Source organism: Schistocerca serialis, chromosome 3 (assembly GCF_023864345.2).
Source record: "Schistocerca serialis cubense isolate TAMUIC-IGC-003099 chromosome 3, iqSchSeri2.2, whole genome shotgun sequence".
Lineage (NCBI taxonomy): Eukaryota > Metazoa > Arthropoda > Insecta > Orthoptera > Acrididae > Schistocerca > Schistocerca serialis.
In genome coordinates, this window is record NC_064640.1 from 356,648,983 (window position 1) to 356,673,009 (window position 24,027).

At 38.9% G+C, this 24,027-nt stretch overlaps 1 protein-coding gene across 1 annotated transcript in view; it reads right to left on the reverse strand.

Annotated features, from left to right (window-relative positions):
* LOC126470161 (katanin p60 ATPase-containing subunit A-like 1) overlaps positions 1-24,027 on the reverse strand; it is an 88,007-nt gene that overhangs the window by 18,067 nt on the left and 45,913 nt on the right. The window contains exon 5 of the mRNA XM_050097788.1: positions 14,912-15,021. Within this exon, the coding sequence (XP_049953745.1) occupies positions 14,912-15,021 (110 nt within the window). The remainder of the gene's footprint in view (positions 1-14,911; positions 15,022-24,027) is intronic.

Here is a 24,027-nt window from a genome sequence, read left to right on the forward strand (position 1 = left end):
TTCTGTGGATTCAATTAGACAGCAACTGTACCTCGTAAATGGGCGCGCGAACAGTATACGTAGATATCAGCATTTGAGAAAGGACGTGTAGTTGTTCTTAAAGAAGCTGGTTGGAGTAATCGATGAATTGCTCAACGTTCGGATAGGAGCGATGCTACTATTCGATGATGTTGGCAGGAATGGATTAACCATGGCAGAACACGATGTCAAGAAGGAACAGACGACAGAACATGAGGACCGAGCAATCATCAGAACCACGGATTCATCATTATCATAGAAGCAACGTGCAACTGGTGCTTCATTGACCACAAGGACCATCAATAGGCGGCTCACAGAAAGGGGGCTGAGCTCACGGAGCTCCTTGCACCGACTACCATTAACCTCTGTACACCAACAAGCCTGTCTGCAGTGGTGTCAGCCACTTTCTGCCTGGAGTAGAATTGTCTTCAGTGATGAGTCGCGCTTCAAACTAATCCTTGATGATCAGCGAAGACGTGTCTGGAAACGCCGCGGACAGAGTGGGATACCAACCTGACTCTCACCCGCCATACAGCCCGACAGTTAGGGGTGATGGTCTTGTGTGCCATTTCATTTCATAGCAGGACCCCTTTGGCAGTCATCGCGGCACCCTTACAGCAAAGCTGTAGGCCGACGATATTGTAGGCCTCGTTTTGTTATCCTTCACGGGAAGCCATGCTGGGCTTACATTTCACCAAGACAATTCCCTTCCGCATATAGCGAGAGTTTCTGCTGCTTATCTTCGTGATTGCTAAACCCTACCTTGACCAGCAAGGTCGCCGGATCTCTCCCCACTTGAGAATGTTTGGAGCATTACGGGCAGGGCCCTCCAAGCACCTCGGGATTTTGACGATCTATCGCGCCAGTTAGACAGAATTTGGCATGATATCGCTGAGGAGGACATATATCAACTCTTATCAATCAGTGCTAAGCTGTGTAACTGCTTGCTTAAAGGGCCAAAGGTGGACCAATGCGTTGTTGACTTGCTAAATCTATGAAGCGCTTTCTCTTGAATAAATCGTCCAAATGTTCTGAAACTGTAATGGTTTGTTTGTCTGTAGATGCACAGAACATCTACCGATTTCTGTCATATTCAGGATTCTTTTTCATTTTATATTAGAGTGTATTTGCAAAGTGGACGAGTGGCTAAAGATCCTAGCGCTACAGAATGCTTTCCCCTACCACCTGGACCAGAAAATAGTATGCAAGACAAACATTATGCACCATTCTGTTTTTGGCTACAGACAGTATTTCTTTAGCCAATCCAATTGAAACTTTCTTTCTTGTTTACTCTGGATATTCATAATTCGAGGTGGTTCTGAAGACTGTGTCAGATGTTAATACTTTTCCTCATCGCTAAGTGCTTTTCCTGTTACATAAGAAATATCGAAACGATTTTCAGGTCAGGTAATGTATGTACTAGCCACTCCCTATAGCACTGGGTCGGGCTCTGTTAACAGCAGCCAACAAACTGATGCTTTTACACGAAGTAGAGAATCGTGCACGATGATTCACATGGTTCAAATGGCTCTGAGCATTATGGGACTTAACTTCTGAGGTCATCAGTGTCCTAGAACTTAGAACTACTTAAACCTAACTAACCTAAGGGCATCACACACATCCATGCCCGAGGCAGGATTCGAACCTGTGACCGTAGCGGTCGCGCGGTTCCAGAATGAGGCGCCTAGAAACACTCGGCCACCAGCGGCCTGCGCGCACGATGAAATCAACAACTTACCAACTAAACTAACTCTGCGGAGCTACTCTACAGGGTTATTTAAAAATAGTCAAAATTCCTTTTAATGGGTTAGAATAATACTCAGCAGCTTCGAAATCCCGAAAAAAATCAGCTGCACAAAAGTTACACATCTGATAACCTACTTGACCGAAGTGTATGAAATAGCTGGTGCTTTGCGCGATTTCGAAGTAGGTCCGATAGTAAAAGTTGTTCTTATGGATGAGTACTTTAACCTGTAAAAGATTATTTACCGATTTTAGGTAAATAATAGAATATAAAACTATGAAATTCAAAACAGTTGCAGACGTGCGAAGAAAGCTAGTTTAAAAAGAATTACAAACCGAAGAAACCCGATGATTTATGTTGTATTACATTATTAACATTAAGTTTCACTTCACGATGTCCCTTGTAGGGCCAGCAGGGAGGAACGAGTGCTCAGACTCGTGTCCACAGGCAGCCACACCACACCTATCGAAAGATCAACGAAATCAACCGAACAAAAAGTCACAAACCCGACTAATCGCGTTTATATGAATTTCATTTAAAACATACAAAATAATCAGAAGGATGCGCCTGATGAACGTTTGTGTTGACAATAAGAAGTAGCTGGCATTGTTTTCTGGTAATATTGGTTCATTTTCGCGCGATTCGGCCTCTTCTTCTGCTGTTAAAAAAAAAAGTAAGAAAACCACTCATTGTTTACTGCACACTACTCTCTCATATACCACGCGGGACCCCGTCGCGGGCGGCTCTGCGGCGGTAGCAGTTGGGAGTCGCTGTTGGTGCATCGCCAATGAGTAGCGTGCGAATTAAAGACTCGTTATGTAAACAGCTTCTTAAGTAATTTAAAAGTTGATAACATATTATACCTACTTAAAATCGATTACGTTAGGATAAGTAATGAAAATTGTACTAAGAAAGAAGGACAATACGAAGTATTGTATCTGGGTAGACCCAGGTGCTTTTTTTTGTGTGGGGGGGGGGGGGAGGGGGGAACCTTGAGCCCCTTCACCCCCCCCCCCCCTGCATCCGCAACCGTTGCCACACTTTAAAAAAGTTTATTTATTTTACCACGTATGCTGGTTATTACTCCAAATGCATTTCCATGTTTTATACTGTGTGGAATTCTCTTCTAGCAGCAAGCACACGATTCGGACCAGGCAAACTGCAGTGGCCTTCGTTTCCTGGAGCTCAACCTCGTGGACGGAGCCACATATCAGGTCGAGCGTGATCGTATGGTTACTATAGCAACTAAGATGTCACCTTCTTGAGGTTTTCTGTGGAGGCGGCATGCAGTGATGTAGATGGGAATTTTATTCCCGGCTGCTTCCTGTTCAAGGCTGTAAAGCAGAGTTTGTTGTGTGTGTGGAGCACGCTTAATGCATTTGGTAGTATATGTATTAAATCTGAACCCCGCTGATGATGCAGTATGTATTTTATTATTTTGTATGGCAATAAGAAAGATTCCCACAGGAAGGATATTATAAATGCTTAACGAGGCTAAGGATATTTTCCCGGCTACTTATAAAGCGTTCTCCTTCATTCTGTCCATCTCTTCTACTACGGCATCTACGGAAACACGCTTTCCTTGTCTGAAGCATATAAAAACATACACGAAGAATGCAGTTTCAGAAGAAAGACTTTCTTCTTTAGCGAATATTTCAATTCAGAAGGAAGTTCTACTGCAGTTAATATAAACACAGCATTCTATGAAAACATCACCGACGCACCCTTTAAGTTCAAAATGGTTCAAATGGCTCTGAGCACTATGCGACTTAACCTCTGAGGTCATCAGTCGCCTAGAACTTAGAACTAATTAAACCTAACTAACCTAAGGACATCACACACATCCATGCCCGAGGCAGGATTCGAACCTGCGACCGTAGCGGCAGCTCAGCTCCAGACTGTAGCGCCTAGAACCGCACGGTCACTCCGGCCGGCCACCCTTAAAGGATCCAAGAATTGATTTGGAGTACAACAAAGAAATAAATTCAATTATTTAGATAAGCTTGTATGAATCTAGGTATAGTTTTCTTTCCTGATAGCTCTTCACCTAACTTCCCAGTCACGAGCCGCCACAGTTGTACAATAGGCCTAGGCTTTAGACTTGTACATGCCGAGCAAAGTTGTGAGGGATGGAAAAGTCCAGCCAAAGTTCGACAACCACGTTAGAAAGCTGTTACGAAAGCAAAGAGAATTTGACTGCAAATTTAAAACCAGCAAAAGCCTCACACACAAACAAAAACTAGACGAACCCAAAATCAGCACAGGAGGGCCATGAATGAAGAGTTCAATGAATCTGAAAGTAAAATTCTGTTGACCGATTTGACAGAAAATCCTAAGAAGTTTTGTTCAGATTCACTGTGAGCGTAATGAGAATGAAACGGAGGATGACACAGAAAAGGCGGAAATGACTTTTTCTAAAATTGTTTCACAGAGGGAAAGAGCACTGTAGTTCCTTCTTTAAATCGTGGCACAAAATGACAGATGTCGAAATAAGTGACCATGCGATAGAAAGTCTACTGGAATTACTAAACAGAAGAAAGACCAATGGATCTAAAGGAATACCAATTCGATTCTACATAGAGTATGCAAACGAACTTGCCCTCTTCTAGCAGTCTACCGTAGGTCTTTGGAGAAACAAAGCGTTCCTAATGATTGAAATAAAAAAAAAAAAAAAACACAAGTCATCTCCCGTTTTCAAGAAAGGTCGTCGAACAAATACACAGAACTATAGGCCTATATCTCTGACGCCGGTCTGTTGTAGAATTTATGCTCGCGTATTATGACATCTCTGGAGACCGACAATCTCCTGTCTGTAGGAATGAAACAGCTATAATGTGAAACCCAGCTCGCTCTGTTCGTCCACGAGACCCAGAAAGTAGCAGATGGAGGCGCACAAGTGATGCCGTGTTCCTTGACTTCCTGAAGGCGTTTGACAGAATTCCGTAATGCCGCTTAGTGAACAAAATATGATCATACGGAATATCACAGCAATTGCGTGACTGTAGTGACAAGTTTCTAGGAAACAGAACACATCATGTCATTCTCACTGACGAGAAATCTACAGACATAAAAGTAACTTTGGACGCAACGCAAGGAAGTGTTTTAGGACCATTACTTCTCACAGTATATATAAACGACCTAGAAGATAACGTCGGGAGTTCTGTTAGGTTGATCGTGGATGATGTTGTTATAGACAGAGAAGTCATAAAGCTAGAAAACTGTAGCAAAATTGCAGGAGGAACTGCAGAGGATCGGCGCTAGGCCTTGTACATAAACAAATGTAACATATTGCGAATACATAGAAAGACCCATTATTGTATGATTACACAAATGCAGAACAATCACTGGAAAGCGATATGCGTAGGGAGCAATCTGAAGTAGAACTGCTGCATACAGCTACTCTTGGGTACGGCAGATGCCAGACAGACCCATTAGAGGAATTCTTAGGAAATGTAGTCCATCGATAAAGAAGATGACTTACAAAACACTCGTTTGACCAACACTTGAATTAATCTAAACATCTATATCTGTACTTTGCAAACCACTGCAAAGAACACGCATTGTCATTAGTCTAAGATGTGTGACAAACAGGACTAATAGAGGGAACAGAAAAGATCCAAAGAAAGGCAGATAATTTAGTTACACGTTCATTTAGTAAGCCTGAAAGTGTCAGAGATGCTCAGCCAACAGTCACAGGGACTGCGAGAGAGTAATTTTGGATCACAGTGTAGTTTACTGTTAAAATTCCAAAAGTGCATGTTCCTTGAAGAGTCAACCAATATAGTGCTTCCTCCTACGTTTAGCTCATGAAAAGACCATGAAGATAAAATCAGAAAGATTTGAGCCAACATGGAGGCTAACCAGCAAATGTTCTTCCTACAAACCATTTGTAACTGCAAGAGAAAAAGAGGGAAGTGTCACTGGTACACGAAGTACCCTCCACCAAACATGATGAGGGTGCTTGCAGAATATAGTGTAGATGTCGACAATAACCCCTCAGGTTACTTGGTGCCCTTATGACAGCTGGGTCATTTCATGGCACTCATATACCGTTCCAGTAGCAGGGGTTGATGTATGGTCTGCTGTTCCAGTAGCAGGGGTTGATGTATGGTCTGCTGCTCAGACAGACAGCTCCACATGCTAACTCCTTACGGACTACGCGCATCTGTGTTGGCACTTCTGATGCATCGAGCTGGGTCACCTGTCAAACCACCACATGTCTAGCCACACCTGTCTTTCGTGTCTCACTATCCTATCCAAACTGTGAATAACGTAAAAGACAAATGACTTGGATCATCTCCATCTGCTTCCCAGTCTCTCTTAGTTGGTGCTCATATTTCATGTGAATGTCGTAACAATGAGAAAATTGGGATTAAGGAAGCAGGCAGGTGTGTTCTGAGTCTTTCTTCTCTCACTAAATTTACAAATTTGGCGGGACAGGGTCTGAGTAATAACGGTAGAAAATTTTCTTTACCAGGGGATAAAGCTCTCATAACACTGACTCATGTAAGATGTTGCCGTGACAGAGCTTGTATAATACAATTCTTCTGTTTTGACTACAAATAATGTTTCAATCACTTCTTACGCATTTCGGCCACTGGGCCGTCCTCAAAGGACAAAGCTATTTAAAAACAATGTTTGATCTCGGGAGCAACAGTTGAAACACTATGTAGTTTAAGTTTTGCACAGAATGGCATTACACCATACGAGAGGCAACATGTATTAAATTTAAGTCTGATAATGTTTCTTGTAATACCTCCATTGCACATGTTTTAGCGCTTAATTTTTTAATTGCCTGCCCAGAGAGAATCTTGGAAATATATTGCATAAAAACACCATGAGATACAGCAGCCATGTTGCTCTTCAACAACATATACTGAGGTGACAAAAGTCATGAGATACTACCTAATATTATACCAGACTTCCTTTGGCCTGGTGTAGTGCAGCAACTTGACATGGGATAGCCTCAACAAGTCATTGGAAGTCCCCTGCAGAAATACTGAGCCATGCTGCCACTACAGCTGTCCATATTTGCGAAAGTGTTGCCAATGCAGGATTTTGTGCACGAACTGATCTCTTGACTGTATCCTATAAAAATTCAATGGGATTCATGTCATCTGGGTGGTCAAATCATTCACCTGAATTGTCCAGAATGCTCTTCAAACCAATCGCAAAAAAATTTGGCCCAGTAACATGGTGCATTGTCACCCACAAAAATTCCATCATTGTTTGGGAATATAAAGTCCATGAATGGCTGCAAATGGTCTCAAACTAGCTACACTTAGGCATTATCAGTCAATGATTGGTTTAGTTGGACCAGAGAACCCAGTCTGTTCCATGCAAGCACAGCCCACACCATTATGGAACCACCACCAACTTGCACAGCACTTGACAACTTGGATCCATGGCTTCATGGGGTCTGCACCACATTCAAACGCTACTGTCAGCTCTTGCCGGCTGATATCGGGAATCATCGGACCAGGCCATGGTCTTCCAGACTTCTAGGGTCTAATTGGCTGCCATAGCCCACTAATGCCATATTTCACCACACTGTCCCAATGAATATGTTCTTTATACATCATACATTGATTACTGTTGTTATTTCACATAGTGTTGCTCATCTGTTAGCACTGACAACCCTACGCAAACGTCACTGCCCTCAGTCATTAAGTGGATGCCATCGGCCACTGCGTTGTCCATGGTGAGAGGGGTTGCCTGAAATTTGGTATTGTCAGCACACACGTGACACTGTGGATCTCGGAATGTTGGATTATATAACGATTTACAAAATGGAATGTCCAACGCTTCTAGCTCCAACCACCATTCCACGTTAAAAGCCTGTTAATTTCTGTTGTGTGATCATAATCACATCAGAAACATTTTCACATCAATTAGCGTAGTACAAATGACAGCTTAGCCAGTGCACTGCCCTTCTACATCTACATCTACATGTATACTCCGCAAGCCACCCAACGGTGTGTGGCGGAGGGCACTTTACGTGCCACTGTCATTACCTCCCTTTCCTGTTCCAGTCGCGTATGGTTCGGGGGAAGAACGACTGTCTGAAAGCCTCCATGCGCGCTCTAATCTCTCTAATTTTACATTTGTGATCTCCTCGGGAGGTATAAGTAGGGGGAAGCAATATATTCGATACCTCATCCAGAAACGCACCCTCTCGAAACCTGGACAGCAAGCTACACCGCGATGCAGAGCGCCTCTCTTGCAGAGTCTGCCACTTGAGTTTATTAAACATCTCCGTAACGCTATCACGGTTACCAAATAACCCTGTGACAAAACGCGCCACTCTTCTTTGGATCTTCTCTATCTCCTCCGTCAGACCGATCTGGTACGGATCCCACACTGATGAGCAATACTCAAGTATAGGTTGAACGAGTGTTTTGTAAGCCACCTCCTTTGTTGATGGACTACATTTTCTAAGCACTCTCCCAATGAATCTCAACCTGGTACCCGCCTTACCAACAATTAATTTTATATGATCATTCCACTTCAAATCGTTCCGCACGCATACTCCCAGATATTTTACAGAAGTAACTGGTACCAGTGTTTGTTCCGCTATCATAAAATCATACAATAAAGGATCCTTCTTTCTATGTATTCGCAATACATTACATTTGTCTATGTTAAGGGTCAGTTGCCACTCCCTGCACCAAGTGCCTATCCGCTGCAGATCTTCCTGCATTTCGCTACAATTTTCTAATGCTGCAACTTCTCTGTATACTACAGCATCATCCGCGAAAAGCCGCATGGAACTTCCGACACTATCTACTAGGTCATTTATATATATTGTGAAAAGCAATGGTCCCATAACACTCCGCTGTGGCACGCCAGAGGTTACTTTAACATCAGTAGACGTCTCTCCATTGATAACAACATGCTGTGTTCTGTTTGCTAAAAACTCTTCAATCCAGCCACACAGCTGGTCTGATATTCCGTAGGCTCTTACTTTGTTTATCAGGTGACAGTGCGGAACTGTATCGAACGCCTTCCGGAAGTCAAGAAAAATAGCATCTACCTGGGAGCCTGTATCTAATATTTTCTGGGTCTCATGAACAAATAAAGCGTGTTGGGTCTCACACGATCGCTGTTTCCAGAATCCATGTTGATTCCTACATAGTAGATTCTGGGTTTCCAAAAACGACATGATACTCGAGCAAAAAACATGTTCTAAAATTCTACAACAGATCGTACTTTGTGTATGCAATACTACTACCCTCTGGACATGTGTACTGCTATCCACTGACTTTTGTCACCTCAGTGTAATAGTCCTATCTTGACAACAATCATTTATGAATAACACATTGTTATGACATAAAATTTCATGAATGGTCACATGATATTGTTGTATGCACTGGACAACACTTAGTTTCAGCAGCGCACAAGCTGGTCAGCTTATGTTCTTGTGTTGTAATTATAGTGTATTTCTTAGTTTCACTGTGCACCAATTTGTCCACTATGACTATCATGTAGAAAACATATTGGGAGGTAGTAGTGAGTATCCAAACTTTCTGGGAAAGGTTACAAAGTGGGTTATAGGTGGCACACTGTATGTAATTTGGCCAAAAAAAATTTTTTAGACAGAAAAACAAACAATGGGACAGGGTCCCATCTGTTGTCATTATGAACACAACTGCTAGGAATTATATATACTTCTAATAGAAACTGCTTTCTAAGGGACAAAGCATTCATGTCTTTCTTACAACACATTATGAACTACCGGTATGTTTTATTTAGCACATCTGTTCACTTAGCATACCACCAGTTTCATTGTGCTGTATTGTATTGTATTTTTACTGGTCCAGATTTAACAAGCAGTAGGCCCTAAAGGTTGTACAGACAACTGAATAGGTCTATATAAGATACAGTAAAGTAATACACCAGACTTGAAGTAATTGTGGGGGAAGGGCTGCAAAACAAGTTGAGTAAAGCCAGACAGTATGTTGAAAAATTTGATGCAGTTGTGGACATTCCCACGGAGATGCAAAGCTGCAAACAAGAATGTGTACTATATATATTAGGCGTAAGAAATTCTCTCATCCTGTGTTAAGAACAAACGTTTTTCGTGTTCCACTAATGAGCGAGTACAGGGTTCAAAGTGCAGGCAGCCCAAAAAAGTCGAAAAAAAATTCAGTGTCAGAGGAAACTGCTCAGAAAAATCTATTGACCAAAAAACTGCCAATGGAAACTCATTACCACCATGTACAGTACTATTAGAAGTAAAAATTGTATTAGTGCAACAAATGATGAAATTAAATGCAGTGCAGAAAACCAGACAGTGAATAAGAAAGAAGAAACATATGTACTATCAATGAGTCATGGTAGGGGACTAGCCACAGTCTTACCTAATATTAAGTCAGAATATAAAGTGAATAGAATTTGAAAGCCTGGAGCTCGATTACAAGAAGTGCTGAAAAACCGTAACTGCAGTAAAAAGTGATGTAAACTGTGTCATAATCAGAGAAGGAAATGATGTATATAAAAATAAAAGCAGCCTTATTGAAGGAGCACTGATAACACCATACATAATTCTTATAACACACTACCATCATCTGAAAATACTATTGCTCATATAAGTAGAGCATCCCCATAAAATGATCCCATAACTCATTATTGAATCAAAATGTGCAGAAAAAACTAGTTTCTTCATTTTTAAATTACGTATGGCAGTAGGAATTGAAACATAGCCGAACTAATGCACTAAAATAATTCCAGGCCACAGACCTCCAATTAAAGTTGTGATCCAAAACAGTGAACACTTTCTATTTCTTGTACTTCATTGTTTCAGTAGACTATTTCTGTACCTTGTAGAGTTATATGAGATGTACTGAACTGAATGTACTCAACATAGCACAAATATCATTACATTGCATTGCATTTGTGTTAAAACAACTGCTGACGTTTTCTAATCTTTCAACAGCTGCCTTTTCACTTAGGAAATTGATATTACCTCTCATTTCTACACTTATATCATCTACAGAAAATAATAAAATTTGTACTTTTTGAAACTGCAAATGAAGGATTGTTTATGTACTGGTAGATCAGAAACAACAGAGGACCCAAACTTGAACCTTACAGTACACCATGTCTGATTGGTTCTAATTCTGAATGCCTATTGTTAAGTGACTGACAGGCAACAGATACACATTGCTTTCTGTCATTCACATAAGATAAAAACCAGGAATACACATTGCTTTCTGTCATTCACATAAGATAAAAACCAGGAACCTGCTGTGTCTACTACTTCATAATATTTAAGCATTTCCTTGGGAATACTATGGTTCCCTTAGCTAAGTCACAAAATTTCTCAATGGTAGTAGCTTCTATTTTACTGATTCTAGTATATCGTATACCAAGGAAAAGACTGAACATTATTTTCAGTTAATCCTATGCTGAAATGAGTGCACATCTGCTGAACTCCTTGGCATACATTTCGAGACTAAATTTACTTCAAATAGTCACACGGATGGGATATCTATAATTCTGTCACTTGTTATTTATTTGTTGGGGAAACAATGCACATATGTTTTTAAACAACTATCACTGAGTTCCTATTATGATATCTTCCACTTTCATTTAAAATAAGGTATTGATTTTAGGGTGATTCTCCCTGAGGAAGAAAAAAAAGAAGAGAGAAAAATTAAGAGGGAGAGAAAGGGGGAGGGGGGGAGCATCTGTTTGAACAAGACCAACAGGTGCACATCTGGAATTTCCATGACTAAAATACCTTATAGGCCTTATTCCACACAGTTAAATATATTAACAGTTTATTTCTCTCCATATGCAGTTACCTCTTGCATATAGAAGTAAATTATAGAAGGAATAGCCTAAGGCAACCTGTACACCAAGATAATTCTTGTCAAACATTAAAAATAGAAATACATACAACTCAACTAAATAAAATAGAGTGTACTTACAAATGTCTAGGAATCCTTTGCATGCAGATGCTTGAAGATGGACAAATAAATAAACAAACAAAAATGTTTACAACTTATATGATCTTCTAAATTTTTTTTTTGAAAATACTGGCAATAATAAGACAGATTGGTAATTTGGAATAGTGTCTTGCCCCCTTTTTTTGTGAAGTTGCAGAACAGAACGCTTGTCTCTCTAGGAAAAGATTAGTTGCATAAGTAAGCCAATATATTACTAATTGTAAGCTCAGCTGAACAACATTTCATTATTTTACTTTTGATTTCTTCATAACCACTTGACCATTTATTTGTAAGAGAATTAATAAAATTTGGAAACTTATTTTGGAAATGTAGGAGGATGCTGAATTTTATGTAACTTGTTTTGGAAAGTACTCTATGGAAATATTCAAACCTAATCTATCTGTTATTGGCCAAATAAATTTATGCAGAATTCCTCATTTTTTTAAAGAAATTTCTCCATTTTCTGGATTCTTTTCTCCTGTCTCATTTTTTTGGTGGGTTCCAAACAGTTCTTGTCTTGTTCTTTAAGGAGCTTATTTTTTATTGATAATACATACCATTTGGCACTCAGATGACTTTACTTGGACTTTTACAGCACAGTTTGAAATGGGCTTTAATCGTATCATCATCCATGTCCCTTGATGACTAGTAGAGTTTTCTCGTAGTTCTGCATGATATTCTGATTACATATGTAACCCAAGGTTCCGATGCATTTAATCTGCTTCCATATTTTAATTTCTTAGGAATGCAGTTTCTATTAGTAGCCTATTACAATGTTACAGAATACATTATGTTTTTCATTAACACCAGGAATGTTGTACATATCTCTCCAGTTTGTATCTGACAATTTCTTGTCCATTTATCACCCTTGTATTTTCCAATTATTTTTATTTATGTGGTGCACTCTGATATTAAACATCAGCAATTGACTATAATATTCTGAGAGGCCATTAACTATGGGAATTTCAATAGCACTTTGTAATCTCAATGCATCTATAAAAATGTGGTCAGTAGCAGTAGTGCTCATTCCCATAATTCTTGTTGCAAATTGCATAAAGGAGCTGGATCACATAAAATGGCAAGGAACTTAAGTAAAGCTCTAGACCAGGTGTTCTCTGAAAAATTATATTTCCACATAATATTACCTTATTTTGCTTGGAAGTCAAGAAGTTTAATAATGCATCAATATTTCATAAATAATATCAAAATTAACAGATGGAGTCCTGTTTGCTATTATTATTATTAACTTTCCAAGAAAATCTACTTTTGCAGCATAAGTTTTAAAACACGGATCACTGTAAAGTATATGGGTATCAGTGTTTTTATAGTTTCATGCCTTCTTAATGTAACTGGCATCTCCTCCTTTCTCCATGCTTGACCTGCAGTTATTTCTGCCCATATTCAGCATTCCTGTATGAATGGTCAAAGCATGTTCGGAAAATCATATTACATCTACATGATCTGTGTCAACCTGTTCAAGAGCCTTCATGAGGAATCCTTTCTAATCACCCACAGTCCTGAAACCCTTAGTTAGTTCTGATTTACTGATGACATATTTATGATTTAGAGACCCACTGAAGACATCCCACTGTCATTCATTCAAAATCTTAACACCGGTCTACCACCTGTTTTATATTGTCCTCCTTGGCCCCTAGAGCCACCTTCACTTCACTGATGGCCACTTTCAGACTATTTAAATTAAACCCATCAATCACCAGAAGTACATCCACTCTGCAGCTGCTACCCGTCTTATGTAAAAAATGTCTCACCTCCCTCCCCCATACAGACCGGCAACCAGTGGATACCAAATTTTCAGTGACAAGCAATTCTTTTCCTAGGGTACTGAGGATCGTACTGAAGCATCAGCAGAGTATATCAACCCTTCCAACCCTGACTTAAACAGAACTCCTCTACCCCTATTCAGTTGTCCACCAAAATTATGCAGTATCTTTGTGTGTCCTTATGGCCATCTTGTTTTCAATCCCTTGACCTCTGGGTGACATTCCTGTATAAGACCCAGATGCAAGACCTGTCCTATACATCTGCCAACCATTCCTAGACCAATTCTATCACTGGCATCACTCATCACAACTAGAGCCACACATGGAAGCAGTCACAGCATATAACTATGTTGAAAGTACTATGCAGCATTCTATGTAGATATGAGCACTAAACTATCCACTCACATGAACAGAAATTGTCAAACCGTGACTGAAAGTTAGCATGCTATGCAAGTGGTTGTCCTCAGCATTTGTTTTACAAGCCATGCTACTTGGATTCTTGCCAACAGCCTTAAGTTTTTCTGAATGTTGTGGGTGGGAAATCTCCCTTCTACATATCGTTCATTCCAGTTAAGATTTCAATATTTGCTAACTCTTGTGCCACACTTGTCCTCCTTCTCTTCTCCCTTCATGTTATCAACTAATTTCACCAATTGTTCCCATAACATGCTCTTACTTTTCCTGTTTCCTCTATCTACTACTCCATCCTTACTCATAACTTTGAACCTTTCGATACCTCCTATATGTATCTACGAGTTTGTATTGTTACCCCAGTACTCTCCCATTTTCCTCTCTGTTTTCATCCTGGCACACCTATCCCTAACTTGACCTTGCAAAACACTTACATGTTCCATCCCAGCACTATCCTTCATAACCCCCCCCCCCCCCCCACCCCACCTACTGTACCATTCATCCATCTCCTCACTCTACATATATCTCTGTTCCCCCACCACTTATCCCATTTGACATCATTGCTGACCTCATTTAGATAAACAGCATTGCAATACAAGAGCATGTGCTGAGTTGAGCATGTGCATTGGTAGTCCTAATAAAGGACATTCTCCAAAAATAAAGCATTTTTGTCTTTTATAAGCAATTACCTACTGTTCAGAATTGCTTCTATTTGGCGGGCAGTGTTCTATCCTACATACATACTATCTCTATTCCTGGATTTTCAGTTACTGATATTGCATGTACATGCACAGTTGTACATTATATGTAGATCTGAGTGTATATGTGTATTGATTTTAGGAATATAATAAGGAGAAAGTTAATATCTTTCCATCAAGTGATGCTAGAGTATGTGTAACAATTCTGTGTGTCATAGCTCAATGATTTGGGTTTAAGTACACCCCTGTGAATCAAATACACAGCTGTATGAATACCATTATTATGATGAATTATGAATGCAGATTTACCGTTTGGAAGAGGAACATATATCCTTTTCTCAAATCTTCGGCGAAATGCCTCATCAATGTTCCATGGATGGTTGGTTGCTGCTAGTACCATTATCACCTTGTTATATGAACTGAAAAATTTTTGAGAGCACTTTTGTTATTTCTGTATGATGGAGGAATTACACACACACACACACACACACACACACACACACACACACACACACACACACACCTAAGAAATGCTCATAGACTTGATGCACGTGCAGACACATGAAAAGACAAATGGACAGGTATGATATTTACTGCGCTATGGCTATAATGCCCTTTAAGACCTGATTTAAAGATTGTTATGTATCCATATTTGATCTTCAGCTGTACCCTGATCAGAAGATTTATATTTGTTATCATTGGAAGAATTATATGCAAGGTAAAAGTGAAGTTTTTGTGTGCTTGGAGGCTTTATTTAATATATGTGCAATGTAACTTGGCATTTTACATGGGGGATGCAGGAAGCAGGGGAGTAGGTATAATCCTCTCCATTACTCCTAGCACAGTGTAAAAGCTTACAGTGCACATTTTGTAGTGACAATTCTTCTTGTTAGTTTGATCACATGGTCAAAGAGAATTACATGTAGCAAAGTATGCTACATTTGCATCACTGTGTAAAAAAGCTTCTTGTGTTCCAATACTGATTTAGAGATGGCTGTAGATCACACTTGAAATCAATAATTGTATAAACACAATCAGTGATTATTGTCTGGTATAATAAAAGACAGAAAAATAACTAATTTTTTCAGTCATTGCCCTACAATTATCTTTTATTTCACAAAAGATGCGCACTGTTTACTTATTGGTTTTAACCTATATTTATTAATACATAATATATTTCCATAGAAACATTGAAATTAAAAAATGAAATCAGTTAATTAACTCAGTTCCTGCAAAATCATTTTTCTATTGTGACAACAGAAAAATTGTAACAGACTAGTACTTGAACCTGGATTTAAATTAGACTCATAAATAATAATACAGTAGTAATTTGATTAATGAATCTGTTTCGTAGTTTTCAATGTTTCCATGGATGTTAACGTCCTTGGGTTGGTCGTACAGGGTACAATGTCCATTACCCCTGTGATGCTGCTACCACGTATGCCTTGGAAGAATCTCTTGTTGTAATGTTCAGAAGAAATACAAGGGGAATAGCAATCATACTGAGGCTTTGGGTCACTCTTGGAGACATAACTGGATAGGCTTGCATAACCACAGTAACCACTATGGTATAAATGGAATTGTCCAAAAAATATACGTCTACACACACACTCTGCCAACTACTGTGACATGCATAACAGAGGGTACTTCTCACAGTATCACACACTACAGTTTCTTCCCAGTTAATTTGCATATGCAGTGTGGGAAGAATGACTTTGTGTACGGTCCAATTAAACTAATTTTGTATTTGCAGTTGGTATATGAGTGAATCTTTTAGGCATCTGCAATACATTCCTAGATTCCATATATATTAATAGTTCTTGAAACTTTGTGAATAGGCTTTCACAGGATACTTGGTCTCCATTTTAAAGCATCTGCCAATTCAAGTTTTTCAGCATTTTCGATGGTCTCCTTCGAGTCAAACAAACATGTGACCACTTGTATAAGTTCACTATTCCCAATAAGTCCTGTTTAGTATGGTTTCCACACACTTCAACAATATTGTGCTGTGGAACACACAAGTGTTTTGGAAGCAGTCACCTTTGTAAACTGATAGCATTTTACCTAGGCCTATACATTTTCTGGCCAGTTACATTATCACAACACATTATTACACCCACATAATAGGATGAATGGACTGACTCCAACTGTGACTGCTGCTTATGCCATTGCTGTTTCTGTTGTGTGAATATTTCTTGTTATTTATTTTGTTTGCTTCAGTTGTAAAATTAATACCTTATTTTCAGTACAGGTACTTTGTTGTTAATGATTTTATCCTTTTTGAAGTGCTAGAAACCTGTTGCTCATTGTAATAATTAAGGAAGAATCATTCGCAATTCTTTTCACAGTTTTAAATGTTTTTTTAGTCGTAATATATTGTTCAGTTCTCGTAAAGGTTTTCTTTGCAGGGAATTGGTTTTTGCATAATTTAGCGCAAATTTTTTTGTCTCTGCATATTTCGCCATCATTTTATAGCTTCTGTCAATGGAGTTCGTCGATTTTACTTCTTAAATCTTTAACTTCATCAATGAGCATACTGATAAAAAATGTAAGTACCATCTTTGTTATTAAAATTTAGTCCTAGCTCATCTTCCATGCACAACCATATCTTCCATTTCAAATTCACATTTGCACAAGAGAAATGAAGCAGTTTTATATTTGATGCACACAATTCCTTTAAAGGAACGATTTCCACAGTAGCAAAGACCTGAAACTCTTCGACTTAACGTCGCATTTTGTTCGCTTCTGTACTCTCGAATTTCTCTGATTCTACATGTCTCTTTTCCATAATTTTTGATATTACAGTGCAAGCTAGACACGTCCTGTCACTAAATATGTTGATTTTTTTTTTTGCATGTTCAACACGTATTTGCTCATAGTTTACTTTTGTTTGTCGAGCAATTCGACTGATTGTTGGTGCTTAACGCCAAGATGGGGAAACGTTCTGCAGCTCAGAATTTTCATTTATTATATGCGAAATCTTATGTCTTATAAAGCCCACATTTTTTTCTAAATTTGTAATGCATTCTTTCAATTTGACTGTCATAATCCCCATAAATAGGCTACCTGTTTTTATGGCAGAATTGAAACTTCTAGTCCGCAGCTCGTGGTCGTGGGGTTGCGTTCTTGCTTCCCGCACCCAGGTTCCCGGGTTTGATTCCCGGCGGATCAGGGATTTTCTCTGCCTCGTGATGACTGGGTGTTGTGTGGTGTCCTTTGGTTAGTTAGGTTTAAGTAGTACTAAGTTCTAGGGGACTGATGACCATAGATGTTGAGTCCCACAGTGCTCAGAGCCATGTTTCTTTTTTTTTTTTTTTTTTTTTTTTTTTTCCTTGCTTGGTAGAATAGAATAGAAACTTTATTGTCTCATAACATCTAATTGTAAGTGTACTGAATAATTACAGGTATTTTGTCATTTTAAGTACCACAAAATGGTTTAAAATAATCATGTTGAAAATAAAGTAAAATTAAGAATAATTATTTACTTAAAGTACTTTTTTAGCATGAGAGAATAAAATGTAACATCAGGTACAGTTATTTGTAAGTTCTTTAAACCATACAGAGCTTTTGTATGTTTACAAACTTTGCCATTAATTTTACTGCAATAACCAGTAGTCTCCAACTATCTCTCCATAGAGAAATGCACTAAAGACATCCAGTTGATAGATGGAAAAGTTATTCTCATTAAAATTAACCAGAAAAAATTTCAATGAAACCAGTTTTGCTACTGCACTGTATACCTCTAAATAAGACAAGCTTTGTAAATTGTCTAAGACTATTTACAACACATCCACCAGGAAAGCTTGAAGAGTCACAAGACAAGCTTTGTTGGAAACCTTTGCTACAAGACAAGCTTTGTGAGAAACAACATTACCCTTTTCATCCCTTTTTTTTGCCTAAAAACCCATTTTCTGTCAATAACATCACATTCATTTGGCTTACATACATAATACCATGTGATGTTTTCTTCTAGGACTTGCAGCTCTCTTGGTTTAGCATTTTCCAATTTTTAGCTTCACTGCAAGACATTGCTTCAGCATAGGTGCTGAGGTCTTTGTCAATCACTGCTGTCAACAGCTCTGACACATAATCCTCCAATTGATTTGGGTGTTGAATTTTCCTCCTGGATCTAAGATTGTATGTGTTCTTGTCCTCTGCATCCTCTAAAAAAATTTCTGTTTTCACTGTATTCACTGATTTCTTGTTCTCCTCTAGGCTGACTTTTATTTTCTTCCACAACATCAGTCCTCATTTCTTCTTTCCATTCCTCTAAATCTGAAGCTTCATCTATGTTCTTTTTATCACAATGAATAGTATCTGACTATTTTACATGAACATCAGCTTTCTTCTTCCTTTTGGATACTGCTGGAGGCAAAAAATAATGTCTTGCTGCATCTCAGTTCTCTTTGTGGGAGGTATAAATATTCTGTAGCCCTTCACATGATTATAATAACCCACAAATAAATCTATCTTGTTTTTGGGGCCTAGTTTCAGTCACTTTTCCTTGGGTATGGGGACAGACATATGCGTTTCAAATATTTTCAAATCTGCTAAGGCCAATTCTCTAACATAAAAAGCTTCAAAAGGAGTTTTACTTTCTATAGGGCTTGGACCAGTTTGATTTAATAAATAAGCCACCATGTTAACTGCTTCAGCCCAGAAATGTTTGGGAATTCCTGAAATCATTGAATGAGCAGCTTTAATCAAGGTGTGCAGTTCCCTTTCAGCTTTTCCATTTTTCTGTGGAGTGTACACAACACATCTTTGATGGGCTATGCCATTTTCACTCAAAAATGTACCTAAGTCAGTACTCATAAACTCCAGTCCATTATGACATCTTAGAACTTTAATTTTCCGACCATTTTCTCTCTCAGTGTTTGCATAAAATACCTAATCAAACATTTTACTTTATTCTCCTGTTTCATAAAATATACTTTGTGTTAACCACAGTTGTCATCCTTCAAATGCAAAAAATATCTTGCTCCTCCAAGAAGCCGGCCACAGTGGCCAAGCAGTTCTAGGTGCATCAGTCCGGAACCACGTGACTGCTACAGTCGCAGATTTGAATCCTGCCTCGGGCATGGATGTATGTGATGTCGTTAGGTTAGTTATATTTAAGTAGTTCTAAGTTCTAGGGGACTGATGACCTCAGATGTTAAGTTGCATAGTGCTCAGAGCCATTTGAACCAGCTCCTCCAAGCTAATGCATCTCCATGGGTCCACAGACATCTGCACAAATCAGTTCGAGTGAGGCATTAGCTCCAGAGGAACTGACAGGGAAAGCAAGTGATGTTGTTTACATACTAAACATTCTTTACAAATGTTTTCAATGAATCTCACTCCTTTATATGATAAAAACTCTTTCATGTGCATAATGCTCTGATGTTACAATTATTTGTGCCAGACACTCAAGTTTTCAATATATATAGACAAATTGACATGTTATTACTGTCAACCACAGTGTGTGTTTCATCCACATGCATAAAAGAAACCACTGACAGTTGTGACTGTGTTCCGTTTAGTGAAAACAATGTATGATACATTTTGTTGACATGTTTGAATAATGCACAAACTTCGCCTTTACTCTTCAAAAATTCACATTGTTGCTTGTTTGAAACTAAACACATATCTTTGTGTAACACAGTTCTTACAGAAAACAGATTGAATTTCAGTTCAGGAACAAAAGGCACTCCACTAAGTACTGTTTTGATAAATTTAACTCTGATCCATGCATACAGTTCCACAGTACCATGCTCAGTCACATCAAGAAATTTACTGTCACCCACAGTAACTTTCATTGAGCTTTGCACACTGTCCAGTTTTGTAAACAGTTCTCAGCACTTATGCTCGCTAGCACCTCATCCAATAATTTTCTAGGTCAACTCCTTGATTCATACACATAAAGGCATTTACATTCTGAGCCTTTTTGCCTTCCTTTGATTTCAACAGCCTGCAATCTGACTTCAAATGACATCTTTTCTTACAATAATTGCAACTTCTTAGTTCTATATTTGCTTTACTTTTACTGTCCTTTGCGTAGTAGCTCGTCTTACCACAAGCATAACAGGTAATTTTTTATTGCCTGCTTAGACTGACTAAAGCTACCTCTGGCTGATTGCACTGATTATTTCTCTCTTCCTCAATGAGCAATCTTGAAATTAAGTCATTAAACATTTCCTTCTCAAAGAATATGGACTCCCAGGCTGAACAGAAATGTTTATATCACCCTTGCAATGACATTACCACTTTTGTTATGATCATTTTATCTGAAAGTGGTTCTCCCACTTGCTTCAATATTGTGTTGATTTTTTTGTATTTTCGACACAACGGTAACCACTGCGTCATCATCAAACTGGAGCAAGAAACACTTTTGCTGAAGTAGGTAAATACTGTGGACTCTTTTTCATACACAGTCTCAGTTTTGTCCACATGCCAGCTGATGAGTGAGTGGTGCTACCTCCATCCAGGTCACAATAAACTCCTGTGTTTTTGTGTCCTTTTCCTGCCATGTTTTTACTTCTGCTTCTCTCTCCTGTGGTGACTGAGTAACAATGCTATTGGCAGTATCTAAAAGGTCTTTTCCTCTTAATATCACATCCATTTGGAATTTCTACACCACCTAATTGTCCCCTGCAGACAATATTAAATGAAACTGATGTGTAGATTGTTCCATTGTGCCACGCCAACACTATGCCGGTGACATCAAAAGTTTTGCTGTTACGCATGACACCAGGAAACAACTCTCTGCCACTACACTGAAAACAGACTTATGCACCTAGAACCATAACCTGTGATCAGGAACAGTAAATGAATCATGAAAATAAGCCCATTTGTATGGAGTTTATTGCAATGTGTAACAGCTTACAACTAATGGCAGACAACAATACAAACACAGAATAAACAGAAAATGCGAAAGCATTTAAAAATGGTAGATAACACAAATCAAAGATAAACAGTGTTGCTTCTTTAAGATATCATTAACATTGTACCATTAACAATTCTTCTGTGGGTCTGACAAATCTGCGACCATTCATACTGTCCTTACACCAAGGACAGCACAAATGGTCACAGATTTATTAGACCCATGGAAGAGCATTATAGAACTACTGCATAGCTTGAGTGTTTTGTAAGCAACCTCCTTTGTAAACAGATTATGTATTCTTAGTGTACTACCAATGAGACATAGTCTGCCACTTACTTTATCTACAACTATGCTACGGCAATTTCTCCATGTAATATAACTACAAATTGTTACAACCTTGTATTTGTGCAAGTTGACTGATTCGAGTTGTGACTGATTGTTATTGAAGTTGATGGATATGACTTTTTTCATTTTGGGAAATGCACAATTTTATATTTCTGAAAATTTAAAGCAAGATGTGAATCCTTACACCACTTTTAAATCTTATTAAGATTTATCTCAGTAACTGTGCAATTTTTTCAGGCAGTTCTTCATTACACATAAATGCATCTGTGAAAAGTTTGAGGTTAAAAGAAATGGCTCTGAGCACTATGGGACTTAACATCTAAGGTCATCAGTCCTCTAGAGTTAGAACTACTTAAACCTAGCCACCCACGGTGGCTGAGCGGTTCTAGGCGCTTCAGTCCGGATCCGTGCGACTGCTACAGTCGCAGGTTCGAATCTCCTGCCTTGGGCATGGATGTGTGTGATGTCCTTAGGTTAATTAGGTTTAAGTAGTTCTAAGTTCTAGGGGACTGATGACCTCAGATGTTAAGTCCCATAGTGCTCAGAGCCATTTGAACCATTTGAACTTAAACCTAACTAACCTAAGGACATCACACACATCCATGCCCAAGGTAGGATTCGAACCTGTGACTGAAGCAGCCGCGCGCTTCTAGACTGAAGTGCCTTGAACCGCTCGGCCACAATGGTTAGTGTTTGAGGTTATTATGAGTATTGTCTGATAGGTCATTAATATGCAACGTGAACAGCAAGCATCCCAAGGAACATACCTATGGGTTGCCTGAAGATACTTTTACATTTGTTGATGGCCCTCTAGCCAAGATAACATGCTTCATCCTCTCCACCATTAAATCCTCAGTAAGTCATAAATTTCAATTGATATCCCACAGAATCATACTTTCGATAAGAAGTTTAGGTGAGGTACTGAGTGAAATGCTTTTCAAAATTCAAGAAATAATGCATCTGCTTGACTGCTTTGCTCCATAACTTTCCAGATATCATGTGAGAAAAGTGTGAGTTGGGTTTGCATGAACAATGCTTTTTAATCCATGCTGGCTGCCTTGCAAGAGGTGATTTTGTTTGAAGTCCTAGTTATGTCTGAACTCAGAATATGTTCTAAGTTTCTATAATGATGCATGTCAATGATATTGGACATTAGTTTTGTAGATAACTTTTGCTATCCTCCTTGTAGATGGGTGAGAGCTGTGCTTTCTGTCAACTACTGGACACAGTTTTTTTTGTTTGAGAGATCTATGGTATATAATATTTTTACGAGGGGCACTAACTCAGCCACAAATTCTGTATAGAATCTAATAGGAATTCTATCAGGTCATGGAACTTCATTCAGTCTTAGTGGTTTAAATTTTTTCTTAATAGTAGTGACCCTAATATCTATATCACCAATCTTGGCAGTGGTGCAAGCATTAAATTGGGATAGTACTCCTGGAGTTCAGCATTTCTGCTTTTTAGGAGTGCTATTAACCCTGGTGCTTTGTTGCAAGTGCTTCAGCAATTGATACTGATAACTAGGACTTCTATACTTTTTTGGGTGGATAGGGGGAAGGTGGCAAGGGGAGTGCATTAATTTTGACCTTACACTGATGCTTTTACAGGTGTCATTACTCAGACAGCATGAAGAGTCAGGTGATATAAAAAAAATCTTTTGTGCACCCCACAAACCATCAACTGTCTTGGTAACAGCTTCTGATGTGTAGTGCACACCTGACACATCTAGACAGACCATAGATTTCTCTACTCTATGGTGCAATTCTAAGAATTTGTAGCCTAAGTTGTCGCAGAACCTCCAAAGTCAAAGTGATTCAAGCCGCCTTCTCAACTGAGAACCAGGGGAAATGCTGCAGAATGTATGTCTGTGAAAATGGCTATTCTTTTCAGCCTTTCCTTCCAGTCGTGGAAGGATTCAAGTATGATTTTGAAGCTTGCCTGACAAGCACTGTTTGTTCAAATATGCTCCACAATACACAGTTGTCTGTTCCTTCAATGGGTGCTGGAACGGCCTCCTCAGAATGTTGAATGGGCATACGTGTGGAGTGCATGTGGTGATCCTTCCCATCCTTTGCTGAAATTTTTCTAAGGGTACAAGTATTCCTGTATGTTATGAGTGTCAGTGCTTAATAGACCCCATACTCTTTTAAATTTTCTCCCCTTGACATGATACACAGCAGATTCCTAAATAAGTGAAGTGAGTCTTACTGGCTCA